The sequence below is a fragment of the Armigeres subalbatus genome, chromosome 2 (assembly GCF_024139115.2).
Source record: "Armigeres subalbatus isolate Guangzhou_Male chromosome 2, GZ_Asu_2, whole genome shotgun sequence".
NCBI classification, from domain to species: Eukaryota; Metazoa; Arthropoda; class Insecta; order Diptera; family Culicidae; genus Armigeres; species Armigeres subalbatus.
Genome location: NC_085140.1, coordinates 378,384,344 through 378,399,236, shown reverse-complemented (window position 1 = coordinate 378,399,236; position 14,893 = coordinate 378,384,344). Strand labels below are relative to the sequence as shown.

Below are 14,893 nucleotides of genomic sequence, written 5' to 3'. Positions count from 1 at the left end.
ATTTTGATTAACACAAATTTTAATTAATTTGAACAAAAAAAATGCAAATAATCTAGATAGTTTGATAAAAATGAATATTAGGCCTGGGACACGGCAGGTATTTTCGTCCATGGTCAATTCCGGGAAATTCCGGAATAAATTTGATCCTCCGAGAAGGTTTCGAGAAGTTGCCAATTTTAAAACTAGTATTAGAACTTTCCAAAATATTTTTTTTAGCATTTTGAAAGCAAAAGTAAATAAAACCAACGAAAGCAATGTCCATTTGCTAAAATTCCATTGAAGCAGAACGTTTCTCCTGAGCTTGAAGAGTTTGAAGAGGCGAGGAGGTTTACGAGGCAATTGGGGTACGAGATCTCGCAGCAGGACAAGAGCGAAAAGGACATCCGGTAGATCTGAAGGCTAAAGTTGATAAATATTCCCATCGAGAACTTCATTGTGTTTGCTGTAGAATTTTGTCACTGGATTGTGGTTTTCGCTACGGTTTATTGGAGAAAACGCTTCTCATACAATGTCAAACGAGCCACTAGCGTGCAATATAAGACAATCATGTCGGAGGAGTTGAAACTTTGGGATAATTGTTTATTATTAATCTTCTATTTTTCAGACTTCAATTATTTCATTTATAAACTTTTTTTTTGCTTTTAATTCAAAACCCGAGTTGGAAGCCATGATGTAAGTCGAAGTTTCGATAAAATCCACGTTTTTCAACCGATCGAATTTCATTTGTAATTCTTCCCCGACCAGGTAATATTCAATTTGTTCAATTTCATCGCAATTCTGTACTCCTAAAGCTGCATCTTAAGTTAATATTTATTTAAAAAAATGACAAAAAAGGTCTAAATGCTTTAATCATTATCAGGTGGGCGAGAACGGTGCCGATGAAGCCACCCTCCACCCTCATCACCGACCACCTGCAATCGATAGGCGGGCTGATACACCCGCATCGGGGCCTTCGGTTGGGTTACATCGTGTAGCATCACGTCGACCTGCCGAATTGATCGAAAAAGTTTCGTTGGTGGCTAAGAACTATGGCGTGTCGGGTGGTGTGGTTATACAGTTGGTGGCGTTCCCTTCAGAAATCATATGTAATGATAAATAAATTCATAAATCAATTTGAAATCGAATCTGGCTCATAAAATTTAATTACACTGGAGTCGGTTTTTACGCGGAGGATACGTTCCGCGTAAATCAAAGCCGCGTAAAAAAACGACTTCACTAAAAATCAATGTTTTGTGGTTTTTACGTGTTTTCTAACCTTTTTGAAAACCCGCGTAAATTTTTTTTTTAAAAAATCCACGTAAAAAAACGCGTAAATCCAGAAAATCGCATAAAAAAACCGTGTAAATCCCGGAAACCGCGTAAAGAAAGACTTTTAAGAAAAAAATCGTTTTTACGCTATTTTTACGCGTAACCAAAGTTCTATCGACCTGTTTCAAATATGGTGCATGCTCCTTGTGCTGCATAGAATATAATGTGTATGAAGAAGAACTTCTTGGCCATCCAAGAAATTCCTGGATTAAGGCCTTTTGATCTACACGCGTAGTCAAAGGTCTGTCGACCTGTTTCAAATATGGTGCATGCTCTTTGTGGTACATGGAATAGAATGTGTAAGAAGAATAACAAGAAATTCCTGGGGTAAGGCCTATTGATCTACACGCGTAACCAAAGGTCTGTCAACCTGTTTCAAATATGGTACATGCTCTTTGTGGTACATGGAATAGAATGTGTACAAAGCATAACTGCTTGGCCATCCAAGGAATTCATGGAGTAAGGCCTTTTGATCTACATGCATAACCAAAGGTTTATCGATCTTTTTCAAATATGCTCCTTGTGGAACATAGATTAGAATATATTCACAACATAACTTCATGACTATCAAAGAAAAAAATCCTTGAGTGAGGCCTTCAGATCTACACGTATAACCAAAGGTATGTCAACCTGTTTCATATATGGTGCATGCACCTTGTAGTATATAGAATAGAATGTGTCAGGGAGTCAGGGACGTTGTACGGGTTGGACAGGAGAGCGACATCGGTTCTCAACTCCGAGACCGACTGCCACAGCAGTTTCTGGACAGATGCACAGTGGTTAGGATTCAACTGTGTTGCTTGAATGGCTTCTTCTTGTTTTCTTCTCCGATGGGACACGGAGGTCCACCCATAACGTGATTACATGCTTGATTTTTGCTGGCGCAGATGGACACTTTGGTGCCTTATCGCATTCCTGCGCTTTGTGCCTGACACAGGTTGCTACAGTCTGGGCACTTAAAGTCGTAGGACTTATGTCCTGACTCTAAGCACCAATAGTACCTGTCCACTGGAGGTGACTGAAGTTTGCTTATTGGGCTTCCGCTTGCGAACTCGATAATGTTATCGAGTTGCTCGACGGGCACCCGCACCCCGGGTAGTTGTCTAAATATTGTACCCAAATCGAAAAGTAGTCTAGATTATAGACACTGTAGGTTCTATAGACGACCTGAGGTGAAGACGAGTGTAGCCAAACGAACTCTCAATTAGTGTAGCCAAACGAGCATGACGTTACGATTGCAATCCAAGCAATGGAATATGTGACGTCAAATTCGCGTGGTACACTTCTCACATCTCCCATCTTTATTTATTTTTTTCATTTTTTACATCTCACTTCTATTCACTACTTGCCTCTCACTTCTCACTTTTCGCTTTTCACTTAAAACTTCTCGCTTCTCACTTCTTCCTTTACACATCTCACATGTTTATCCTATTACTCACTTCTCACTAGTCACTTCTCAGCTCTCACTTGTCACTTCTCATTTCTCCCTTTATATTTCTCACTTCTCGCTTCTAACTTCACACTCCTCACTTCTCCCTTCTTGCTTCTTACTTCTCATAAATTACTTCTCACATTCATTTCATTTATTCAGACTAAAGCCGAAGTGGCCTGTGCGGTATATAAGAGTCTTCTCCATTCGGCTCGGTCCATGGCTACACTTCGCCAACCACGCAGTCTACGGAGGGTCCGCAAGTCATCTTCCACCTGATCGATCCACCTTGCCCGCTGCGCACCTCGCCTTCTTGTGCCCGTCGGATCGTTGTCGAGAACCATTTTCACCGGGTTATTGTCCTACATTCTGGCTACGTGCCCGGCCCACCGCAGTCGTCCGATTTTCGCGGTGTGAACGATGGATGGTTCTCCCAACAGTTGATGCAACTCGTGGTTCATTCGCCTCCTCCACGTACCGTCCGCTATCTGCACCCCACCGTAGATGGTACGCAGCACTTTCTTTTCGAAAACTCCGAGTGCGCGTTGGTCCTCCACGAGCATCGTCCAGGTCTCGTGTCCGTAGAGAAATATCGGTCTAATGAGCGTTTTGTAGATTGTCAGTTTGGTACGGCGGCGAACTCTATTCGATCGGAGCGTTTTGCGGAGTCCAAAGTATGTACGATTTCCAGCCACTATGCGTCTTCGAATTTCTCTGCTGGTATCATTTTCGGCAGTCACCAGTGAGCCCAAGTACACAAATTCTTCTACCACCTCGATTTCGTCACCACCGATGCCAACTCGCGGTGGGTGGCTCACATTGTCTTCACATGTCTTCACATGTCTTCGACATGTTGATGACTAGTCTGATCCGCTTGGCTTCCCTCTTCAGTCTGATGTAGGCTTCCTCTATCTTTTCAAAGTTACGTGCCATAATATCTATGTCGTCGGCGAAGCCAAATAGCTGGACGGACTTATTGAAAATTGTACCACTCGTGTTAATCCCTGCTCTTCGTATTACCCCTTCCAACGCGATGTTGAATAACATACACGAAAGACCATCACCTTGCCGTAACCCTTTGCGGGTTTTGAAGGGACTCTAGAATGCCCCTGAAACTCGAACTACGCACATCACCCGATCCATCGTCGCTTTAATCGACCGTGTCAGTTTATCCGGAAATCCGTGTTCGTGCATTAGCTGCTATAGCTGGTCCCGATCGATTGTATCATATGCGGCTTTTAAGTCGATGAATAGATGATGTGTGGGCACGTGGTATTCGCGGCATTTCTGCAATACTTGACGAATGGCGAACACCTGGTCTGTGGTGGAGCGTTCGCCCATAAAACCCGCCTGGTACTGCCCCACGAACTCCCTTGCAATTGGTGTTAGTCGACGGCATAACATTTAGGAGAGTACCTTGTAGGCGGCTTTCAGCAATATGATTGCGCGGTAGTTGCTACAATTCAGCTTATCGCCCTTTTTGTAGATGGGACACACGACACCTTCCATCCACTCCTGCGGTAAAACTTCCTCCTCCCAAATATTGGTAATTACCCAGTGCAGCACTCTAGCCAGTGCCTCACCACCGTGTTTAAATAGCTCTTCTGGTAGTTGGTTAACCCCAAGGGCTTTGTTGTTTTTCAGCCGGAAAATCTCCTCCTGGATTTCCTGGAGACCCGGAGCCGGTAGAATTATGTCCTGCGCGCGTTCCCCTAGGTCCATCCCCATACCGCCATCTTCGTTTGCCACATCGCCATTCAGGTGCTCTTCGTAGTGCTGCCGCCACCGTTGGATCACCTCACGCTCGTTCGTAAGAAGGTTCCCGTTTGAGGCACGTGGCCCTTACGTGAACGGTACAGCTTCTCATAGAACTTTCGTGTGTTATTGGCGCGGTGCAGTTGCTCCGTCTCTTCACGGTCTCGATCTTCCTGCTGACGCTTTTTCCTCCGGAAAATCGAGTTTTGTCTGTTCCGCGCCTGTTTTTATCGTGCCTCGTTTGCCCTCGTGCGGTGTTGCAGCAATCTCGCCCATGCTGCATTCTTCTCTTCCACTAACTGCTCACATTCGCCGTCATACCAGTCGTTTCTCTGATCCGGGGGCACCGTGCCAAGTGCAACGGTTGCGGTGCTATCAATGGCGGATCGAATATCTCTCCAGCCATCTTCAAGAGACGTTGCGCCTAGCTGCTCCTCCGTTGGGAGTGCCACTTCCAGCTGCTGCGCGTATTCTTGGCTAGTCTACCGTCTTGTAGTCTACCGTGTGTACCGTGTTGTACACCGTCGAGAGTTTTGAGCGCAGGCATACTGCAACGAGGTAGTGGTCGGATTCAATATTCGCACTGCGGTAAGTGCGGACGTTCGTGATGTCGGAGAAGAATTTACCGTCGATTAGAACGTGGTCGATTTGGTTTTCCGTTTCTTGGTTAGGTGATCTCCATGTGGCCTTGTGGATATTTTTGCGGGGAAAAAAGGTGCTTCGGACTACCGTTCCGCAGGAGGCTGCGAAGTTTATGCATCACTTCTCACATATCACTTCTCAATTCTCACTTGTCACCGCTCACATCTAACAATTCACTTCTTGCTTCTCACTTCTCACTTCTCACTATTCACTTCTTGCTTCTCACTTCTCACTTTTTACTTCTCACTTCCTCACTTCTCGCTTCTCACTTCATACTTCTCGCTTCTTACTTCTTACTTCTCCCTTCTCACTTCTCCCTTCTTGCTACTCACTTCTCACATATTACACCTTTTTTCTCATTTTTCACTTCTCACTTCTCACTTCTCCCTTCTCACTTCTCATACAGTCTAACGGTTATGGCCAAAAGACCTTTGGGACTAACCGCCTTCGCTCTAATGACCCAGCATCGAACCTCCATAAAATACATAGAATTTATTTTTGAAAACCGCGTAAAATCCGAAATCCGCGTAAAAAACGACTTTTGCAAAAATCGATCAAAAATCAACTTTTTACAATTTTCATGTGATTTCATGTGAAAAATCGCGTAAAAAATTAAATCCGCATAAAAACCGCGTTAATCCCAAAAACCGCGTAAAAAGTGACCCGCGTAAAAAGCGACTCCAGTGTATGTCCTTCTAAGAAATAAGGTAACGACAATATTAAAACTGAAATAAAAAATATAATCGTTTATAATTAGAATGGGAAAGCGTTTTGAATTTGAATTGAAATCATTTTATACCATGTTTGTTTTGACTGACAATTAAATGATTTTAATGCGGTTGTTATATGACGTACGTTCAACTTACTTGAATTTTATGAGAAGTAAAGTTGAATGACAGTCAGTTCAAAATCATCTGGATAAAGATTATTTTTTTATGTCTTTATTAAGAAGTCTTTCAGCCCGAGGCTGGCTCGTCTCCGGAAAGGAAGATCTGGATAAAGTTATTAAAGTTATTATATGAGCCAAAAATCATTCAGATACCTACTGATATTTTCGTTCAGTGTAGTGAGAGGTCATTGCATTTCTTGTAAATGATAGTCTCCTGAATTTCTTCACAATTTTATTGACATTTCCAGATGAAGTTGTATACAGATGTATTTCTTATGGTTCTTATATTTGAGAATTAGGTCAGCAGTTGTTATTCTGTCCTGAAAGATCGTTTAATTTCTTCATCACTTATATTGTCGACAATCCAATCTGCGAGTGCTGCAATTCTGGAGTATACCATATAATACCAACTCTTGCACTCTCTGCTGTCCGTAGCCAGTCCGACTATATAGGGAACTCCTTTCTTATTTTCCCACCGGAGCATATTTTGTGAAGAAACACATGTGTGCTTTCGATAGGGGTATTTGACGCAAACGTGCGAGTCAAGCACCCGATGATCGTGGGTTCTTTGGCAGTCAGAATTGTACATCGTTAGAACTTCGATGAACTTGATACTGGGGTCGCTTGTGTTAAAAGGAAGTAACATTTCAACTATGAGTGGAGAGTGAGTTTTGTTCATCCATAGGCAAATCGGATGAAGCCGAGGATTCCAAGTCAGCGATTGCGATAATCTCAATAGAGCGATATCGTTGCTGTAGCTTGTTGAGTTGTAGAAGCGATGTGGTATAACGGCTTGAACTCGAAACATAGCTTCAGAATTTTGTAGTAGTTGAACGGTAAGGGACCGAATGCTGCCCACACAACTGGCTGATGTTAGAATCGTCCGATCGGAGATTATGGCTCCCATGCAAATGTAGCCATTTGAACTATCAAGTACACGAACCTAAAAAACGAAGCTAACTGGATCATCGATTACCATAAATATTGTAAGACGTACCATGGGTGCGTAATTGTTCTCTGAAAGTAAGGCATACACAAGTTTGGGACATTTGGACAGAACGGAATGCTTATTACTCCATGCGTCTTTATCGATTTCGTCGAGCGGGCAACAAATCACTGAAGTCGATGAACAGAAAGTAGTCTCTTTGGTGAGCTCAAATTTTTTCCACTTTCGCTGACATCTTGATATTGGGGTGCACCTTCCTGGATGGTTATTTTCATCGATACATGAATCTCCTTCGCGACGACTAGTATCCAAAAACTGAAGTGTGTTCGCAGTGCCGCTTTTCTGCAGCAATACCCGCTCCATCCAATCCAGATGGCTACGAACTTTCGTTGCTACCAAATGCTCGCCATATCCACAGTCTCTTCCAAGCTGCACCAAAGCGTCCAATGGAGGATAAAGGTCGCTTAGGAAAGTTATTACATCACCATCCACGGTTGCAAAGGTTCGCTTCGTTATTTTGTCCAAGTGTGATAAAGAGCTTCCTATTTTCAGGTCGCAAGCCCCAGGTACCAGAAATCTATCAGTTCCAGCGCAGAAAAGTTCACTGGTAATGCCATATGGAAGGCGTGGATTGTATTGTATGGGAATGACGCAGCTGGCGTTATCTTTTATTTGTGTGTAAACTATTAGTGGTACAAAGGATGGATCTAAAGAAGATTTTTTTTGTTGGCTTGATTAGATATTATGTCTATAATGCATGAAACGTACCGATACATTCGGGAAAATTACCGCAATAGTATATATCCTTCCTCCCTTCACCAAAGACGGTGTCTATAGCATGGTCTGAGAAATTTCTGTAGTCTGTGCAAGCTGGCCGAATATTTATGAAACTATACAGTTTTTCCAATCGCAAAATAGCGATGTTGTAATAGCCGAAATTTGGATTGTACTTTGGATGTATATTTATTTTCGCAATTTTTATGATACCTTCTGCTGTGTGCGAGACAGATGAAGTAGATATCCTAGAAAGGATTAAAACTTTATTCAAATTTGATTTTTGGAAAACATTTTTTAGCCTCACCCTCTATGATGAACACAATCGGCAACTGTTAGAACTGTATTTTCGTCAATGAGTACACCGTAACAATGCTGGGGAGCATCGTTAACGTTCCACATGAGCTTGACGAGATACGAAGGTAGATTTGATAGGTAGATATGATCATTCATATAACGGGGCACGTATACATGCGATTTGTTCAATGGAGTCGTGTAGATGTCTTCACGAAAGTCTTGGAAACGTAAAGCACATAATGTGGCGTTGAATATATCATCTGGAATATAAAAATGTTGTTAAAAAGAAATTAAAAGCATACTTGTCGATATTAACTTTCAATATGAGCTCCACTTTCACGCATAGTTTTTAGAATCCAATCGTGGTAAGGTGCTACTTTGGTGTACACTCCAGGGTTCGATACTCCACAAGGCAGACCAAACGAAGTAATGGCCACTATAAATGGCGTCAGATAGGTTCGATGTAATAACTTGACTTGTAGTGGACCTCCTGAATCGCCCTACAAAGTAAATCGTTGGAAGTTTTAAAAAGCATTCAATAGTGTTGCTAACTCACTTCACACGTGTCCATTTTCTGGTCAACTGCGCATAAGTGATTCTCGTGTAGTCCAGTTTCTAACCCTCGAACTAACTCGCTTGTGTAGAATGCTTTGCATTCGGCGGTCTTCATCGGTTTGAGGGAGACTTTCAATAGAATCGGTGTGCGATCTTCAACTGAAAATAATGTGATATGTGAATTATTTGGTTATTGAAATTTGCTAAATACCTACAGTAACCGGTGCTACCCCATCCTGTAGCGACGAGCTCTCTAAACCGCAGCTCTGTGTCGATCCACAGACACGCAGGGCATACTGTATCATGTATTCTAGAGTTTTAAAATCACAAATCGAATTATATGTATACAATTATATACTTAGGCATTTTATGTACAAAGAGCGCAAGAATTGTTTGTAAGAATCCATTCTAAATTAAAGTGATTTAATTTTCCATCCGAATAGCTATAATTAAATTTCTGAATCAATCTTTCAAGGTAAAAACTGCGCTAAGAAATTCGACAGCGCAGTTTTGTGTGCAACTTACCTAACAGGACTTTCCAGTTTCATCAGAGCAATATCATGGTACTTCAATCCGAATCGATGTGACGGATGTCTGTATATCTCAACAATCTTCAGTTGCTGCGAATATTCGTCATCGTCATCTGTTTCCAAGTTCAAATCGCCAAACCTCACAATGTCAGGTCGTATGTTGCTTCAAATAATTTCAAAGTTTAACTATCGATTGCCACGAGAAAAAACCAGTCAGTCTACGTACTTATGATCTACGGCGCAATGGGCAGCCGTCAGCACGTAATCCGCCCAAATCAAAGTTCCTCCGCAATGCCATAATACCTTACCATCTGGCTGGGTCCAACCTATGGCTCCCATGTGGGCAAACTCTTTTATCAACGCTGGAAAACCAGAAGCTGGTGCAGCTGCATCCGCAAACACCAGCTCGTGAAAGCGTGATCTACAATCTGAAACATATCTACTTACTCGATCTATTGCCTTCTCATTTGTGTTATGTATTGTTACCATCCAGATTAGTTCGTACATTTGAAAGCATTCGATCAGCATCCCAATGCCGGCCTGAAACATTAAAATTTAATTGACAAACGTCCTTGAACGATGAACATTCTTTTGATTTTGCTGCTCATTATCCGTGGTTCGTTTTATATTTAAATCTAAATTTACTTCCACTTACCTTCACAAAACGTAAACGCGGTAATTACCCAACTTAATGTGACGAGCATCTTGAAACCGATCGGGTTGAGATCGCGGTAGTATATTCACTGAAATTGAAACCTCCAACAGCTATTAACTGTGGATGGGAATTCCTCTCTTCGTGATCGGTTTGCTAAATGATAACAGTTGAAGTTTGCTAGCGACAAAATCTGTACACACTGTATATGTAAATGTAGCACCATGCAGCACAGTGTATCCCATTTTGATTACTGCAATTCTGATTGTGACTGAGGCTGGTCGCGTATAAGTTGCCGTAACCTATTTGAAACAAATATGCAACTCGGGAAATCCACAACTTTTTAGTATGGAATGACTAAGTTCAGGAAAAATAAAAGCATTTCAATGGTTTCATCAGTAAACCAGTATACAGGCGACATCGCAAACATAATTGTCACATATTGATATAAAATGCATATCACAATATGGAATAGTTATTCTTGCGATGGCAGTGTAGGTCCTATGACAACTTTTTAAAAGTCACGTCTGTCCTTGATACTGTATTTTTTTCTTAGATGATTCGGATAGCCAGATTTTGTTGTGAGCAAGCATTTTAAGACAGACAGGTTTCGAACAGTTCGCTACAGGCAGAAACCTTTTCGATAGGAACTAGTCACATCGCATCATATTTGCTGGTGAAGCGCCATCCGATGGCAGATGCGATGTTATTCGTAAGCTAATGTAAACTTATGTGATTCCCACGAAAGAAGCGAGTATCAATAGTCTCACTATTATTCAATGCCATCATTACGTTATTCTCGGACATGTATTTTAAATTCACGTGGAATATTTGAGTTAACGTAATATTTTCTATACTTTCCATTATAGATTCATTTTAAATGATTTATCGTGAAACCCGTTGGGGTAAGGGATGTATTTTGGCCTTGTATCCAATGTCAAATCTACCTCACGTTTCCAGAGGCACAAATTTCAAAAGGCAAGATGCAGGAAGCAGCAAAACCAAATTTCACTGGGGTCTGGGGTATTCAAAATGTTATGGAAACTGAGGTGTTTTAAGAAATTGGTTTCCAGTTGTGGTTTGTTCCTCCTAATTTTCCTATTTCTTGAGATTTGTGTCCCTAAAACGTGACTTTTGATTGTAGTATTTTTTAGCCAATTGTTACTCTCAATAAAAATTGAAATCTCTCAAAAAACCTTTCGTATTTTTTTTTATTTGCTTATTTAGGGCCGATGCCCACAAAGCGTTTTTTCAACGCTGCGTGCACGTGGCGTTGAAAAAACGTAGGTGTGCATCGGTGCGGTGACGCTGCGTTACCGCTTTTTCCCGATGCACATCTGCGTCTTTTCTACGCCGTGTGCACGCAGCGTTGAAAAGAAGCTGCGTGGACATCGGGCCTTAATCAGCTCTTTCGTCCCAATTAGGCACAACGTGAGCGTATTACATGTGACATCTATAACCGTCTAACTTACTGTACAAAGTCAATCTTTCTAATTATATTTTCTACCTCATTGTTCCTATTGGTATTTTTGCTGCTTCCGCTACTGCATTATCGATGTAGCAGCGATGAGCATGTAATGATATGTTGTTTGTTTTTTTGTAGTGTAGTTCCTTTCCTATCCTTTCATCCAGTCCAGTCCGTGTGTCGTGCCATGGTCGGTTGCTATTAATCCGTGGTCGCTTAGAGGAATGTAGAGCTGGGTGGGTTTGATATACATAATATTCGAGAAGTCGAGTCAAGTACGAAACACTGAAGACGACCTTACTGTTGAGGTCGAAATACGTATCGGTTAAGGTGCAATTAAGTGGTGGAATTAAATGGGACTGTACAAACTAGTCTTATGATAAGTGAATTATATAAACTTAATTCAGTAATTGCAAGATATTGGAAGCTTTCAACATTCTCCACTGGTTGCCCGGCTACTGTAAAACTGGAAGAGGTTACCGTGTTTACATCCAACGATTTGCTTTTGTTGACGTCGATGACTAAACCTGCCCAAGAGGAGCGCTCGGTAAGGTCGTTGAGCTTGCTCTGCATATCAGAGCGCCGTTGAGCGAGGAGTGCAACGTCATCAGCCAATTCGAAGTTGTTTAGGTGCTCCATGGTTATAGGCTGCTATAGCAGCCCGCGGTTTGGTTCACGGTCAATCGCACCTACCAGAATCTCGTCGATTACGATGAGGAACAGTAACGGTGATAGAATACATCCTTGCCTCACACCAGCTACGACCCGGATAGGGTCGGACAAGACCTCATTGTGCAGCACTCTACACGAGAAGGCCTCGTACTGTGCCTCGATGAAGCCGATAAGTTTCTTAGGAACCCCCTTGCGTCTTAAGGCGCCCCACATATTCTCGTGATTGAGACGGTCGAAAGCTTTTTCGTAGTTAGTGAATACCAAGTAAAGGGACTCTTGGAATTCGTTGACCTGCTCCAGAATACTACGATCGTGAACGTGAACATATGGTCCACACAGGATCTTCCCGCACGGAATCCGGCCTGCTGCGCCGGAAAGTCGCATCGATCTTTTCCTGAATCCGGGCTAGGATAACTTTGCATAGAACTTTGAGAACGGTACACAGCAACATAATGCATCGCCAGTTATCGCATACAGTCAGGTCGCCCTTTTGGGCACCTTCACTAAGATACCTTGCACCCAGTTGCATCGATCTTTTCCTGAATCCGGGCTAGGATGACTTTGCATAGAACTTTGAGAACGGTACACAGCAACATAATGCATCGCCAGTTATCGCATACAGTCAGGTCGCCCTTTTTGGGCACCTTCACTAAGATACCTTGCACCCAGTTGCGATATTGCGAAATAAATGATGCAATAGTCGAGCGGATGCCATGGGGTCAGCTTTGACCATCTCGGCTGATATGCGATCGACCCCTGGGGCTTTATTCGATTTCATGCTTTGGATGGCTGTTTGAATTTCTAGCAGTGATGGAGCTTCGATATTTTTTTTCTTCCTAAACAATGGAGGGGGAATCTGCTCAACAGACATCCTGGGTTGACCAGGAAGTGCTGGGTTAGGGGCCACCTCCAATGAGGGAGGCAGGACTGCATCCCCGACCAGCTAAACCGTTTCCGCCGCAAGCCCATCGTCCCTTCGGTACAACCAGAAAGTAATGCTTCTAAGGGGGGCCAGTGCATAACGCACCCTCGAGGTTAGCTGCGTGTCCTTGCAGCATCGAACATCGTGACTAGCTTTTTTAGAAGAACACCATGGTATCGTGCCAGCGCATTGCCGGCTTTCCAGGTGGCCTTACCACGCCCTATGTCCTCGGAAGGTGGGCAGGGTCGACTTCGCGCCTGCTTCCCTCTGCACGACTGGTATCAAGAATGATGATGCCGCGTGCACCCCAAATTGACCTTTCTGCGATCGGGCCTATTCGCCAGCACACAGAGGGACTTGCCGACGCGGTGCCTACGCCTGCCCCAGCCTTGACGAGGACCCCTTTCCGTCCTCGGGCTCGGAACCCGCCCGGTTGACCGACGCCGCAAAAGCGACGATACCATGTTGTTCTTCACGCGGCCACTTGTTCGATAAAAGGATCGAGTTCGACCACAGGGCACCGGTATGACCCATGAAGCCGACTCCGAACCCTTGGACCACCTCTTATTTGCGCCTGAACTAGCCATTCCTCGAGTCCACGCGCCACCTTCTGTGTAGCTCCGAGACGATTTGGACGATAGCCGATAAAACGGCGTTCCAGCAAACTTCATCTTTACACAGCCTCCGGACTAGGTTGTCCGGGGTAGTGTCCAGACCACATGTGGCAAGCATGTGGTCGCGCATTGTGCGAAAACGCGGGCACACGAACAACACGTGTTCCGCCGTTTCCTCTAAACCACGCACACCGGACACTCGGGCGAGGCTGAGTGTCCGAACCGGTGTAGATACTGTCTGAAGCAACCATGGCCTGTAAGGACCTGGGTCAGGTAGAAAGTGATTTCCCCATAGCGACTCTTGACCCATGTACTTATCTCCGGTATCAACCTATATGTCCATCTTCCCTTAGTGGAACTGTCTCACGAACGCTGCCATTTGACCATTGAGTCCAACCTGACAGTCCTACGGATGCCTCTCATACCGCGCATTTCGAAGCACTCTATGTCTTCACCGATAACGATGTCAATAGGCATCATACCGGTGATGACGCAAAGTGCATCGTGCGACACGGTACGGTACGCGCTCGCAACTCTTAGGCACATGAGCCTATACGTACTTTCTAACTTCGTTCTGTAGCAGTTAATACGCAGGGCCGTGCCCCAAGCTGGCCCCTACCTCAGTATGGACAGAGCAACGCTAGCCAGAAGCTTGCGCTTGCTGGCATAAACCGCAGAGCTATTGGACATCATCCGGGACAATGCCGCTATAGCTGTGGAGGCACGCTTGCAGGCGTAATTGACGTGGCTACCAAAGGTGAGCTTATCGTCGATCATTACCCTCAAGAGTTTGATGAAGCATACTTAGGGGACCGCGCAGTTGCCTGCCCTTATCACCGCTTGTTGCTCCGACTTTCGGTTGTTAATAACAACCACCTCAGTCTTGTGGTGAGCCAGTTCTAACTTCCTGAAACTCATCCACTCCTCCACAATTGCGATCGAGTGGGCTGCAGTCAACTCCACCTCTTCGATCGATTCGCCGTAGACCTCCAGCGTAATATGGAGCTTCGGTATTGACGCGTGTTATACGTCGGATCCTAGGCAGATCATGCTGAGGTGGAAAAAGCTGTTCGAAGTGCTCGAACCAGCGTTTCAGCTGGTCAGTTGGGTCGGATCATTCGCGTCTTTCACAGGCATCGTTGCATTCAACTTCGCCCGTTTAAGCGTAGTGAAATATCGTAGAGGAGGCGAATGTCCCCGGTTGCAGCGGCTCTCTCTCCTTTGTCGGCCACAGAGTCCACTCACGCTCGCTTGTCCCGTCGACATGAGCGTTTTACTTCCTTCTTCAGAGCCGAGTATCGTTGACGGGCGAAGACTTTGGCTCGTCTGGTTTTTGATTGCTTTGGCTTCTCCTCCAGGTCTCATCGATGATCCATTGTTTTCTCTGGGCGCGCAGTTCGTCAAGATTATTCTCGTTGGTGATGATGAAGGCATTTTTGATGG

At 44.0% G+C, this 14,893-nt stretch overlaps 1 protein-coding gene across 2 annotated transcripts; it reads right to left on the bottom strand.

Annotated features, from left to right (window-relative positions):
• Positions 1-6,251: 6,251 nt before the first annotated feature.
• Positions 6,252-10,101, bottom strand: LOC134217284 (transmembrane protease serine 9-like). Of its 2 annotated transcripts, XM_062696041.1 has the most exons (11): positions 9,781-10,101; positions 9,612-9,665; positions 9,352-9,553; positions 9,121-9,288; positions 8,811-8,905; positions 8,597-8,754; positions 8,357-8,540; positions 8,051-8,300; positions 7,738-7,991; positions 7,021-7,676; positions 6,252-6,966 (listed from the first exon to the last, which is right to left on the bottom strand). In XM_062696041.1, exons 1-11 carry the CDS (start codon positions 9,827-9,829, stop codon positions 6,334-6,336), a joined length of 2,703 nt encoding a protein of 900 aa, XP_062552025.1. In that variant the 5' UTR covers positions 9,830-10,101; the 3' UTR covers positions 6,252-6,333. The 2 variants fall into 2 exon arrangements, with proteins under 2 accessions (XP_062552025.1, XP_062552026.1); XM_062696042.1 differs by lacking the exon at positions 9,781-10,101 and having other exon boundaries at positions 9,352-9,511; positions 9,573-9,665.
• Positions 10,102-14,893: the final 4,792 nt, after the last annotated feature.

Coding starts and splice junctions, on each gene's coding strand:
- LOC134217284 (XM_062696041.1), bottom strand. CDS start 9,829: ATGCTCGTCACATTAAGTTGGGTAATTACCGCGTTTACGTTTTGTGAA. Junction 8,301..8,356: donor AAGTGGAGCTCATATTGAAA/GTTAATATCGAC, acceptor TTTATATTCCAG/ATGATATATTCAACGCCACA. Junction 7,992..8,050: donor GATTGTGTTCATCATAGAGG/GTGAGGCTAAAA, acceptor AATCCTTTCTAG/GATATCTACTTCATCTGTCT.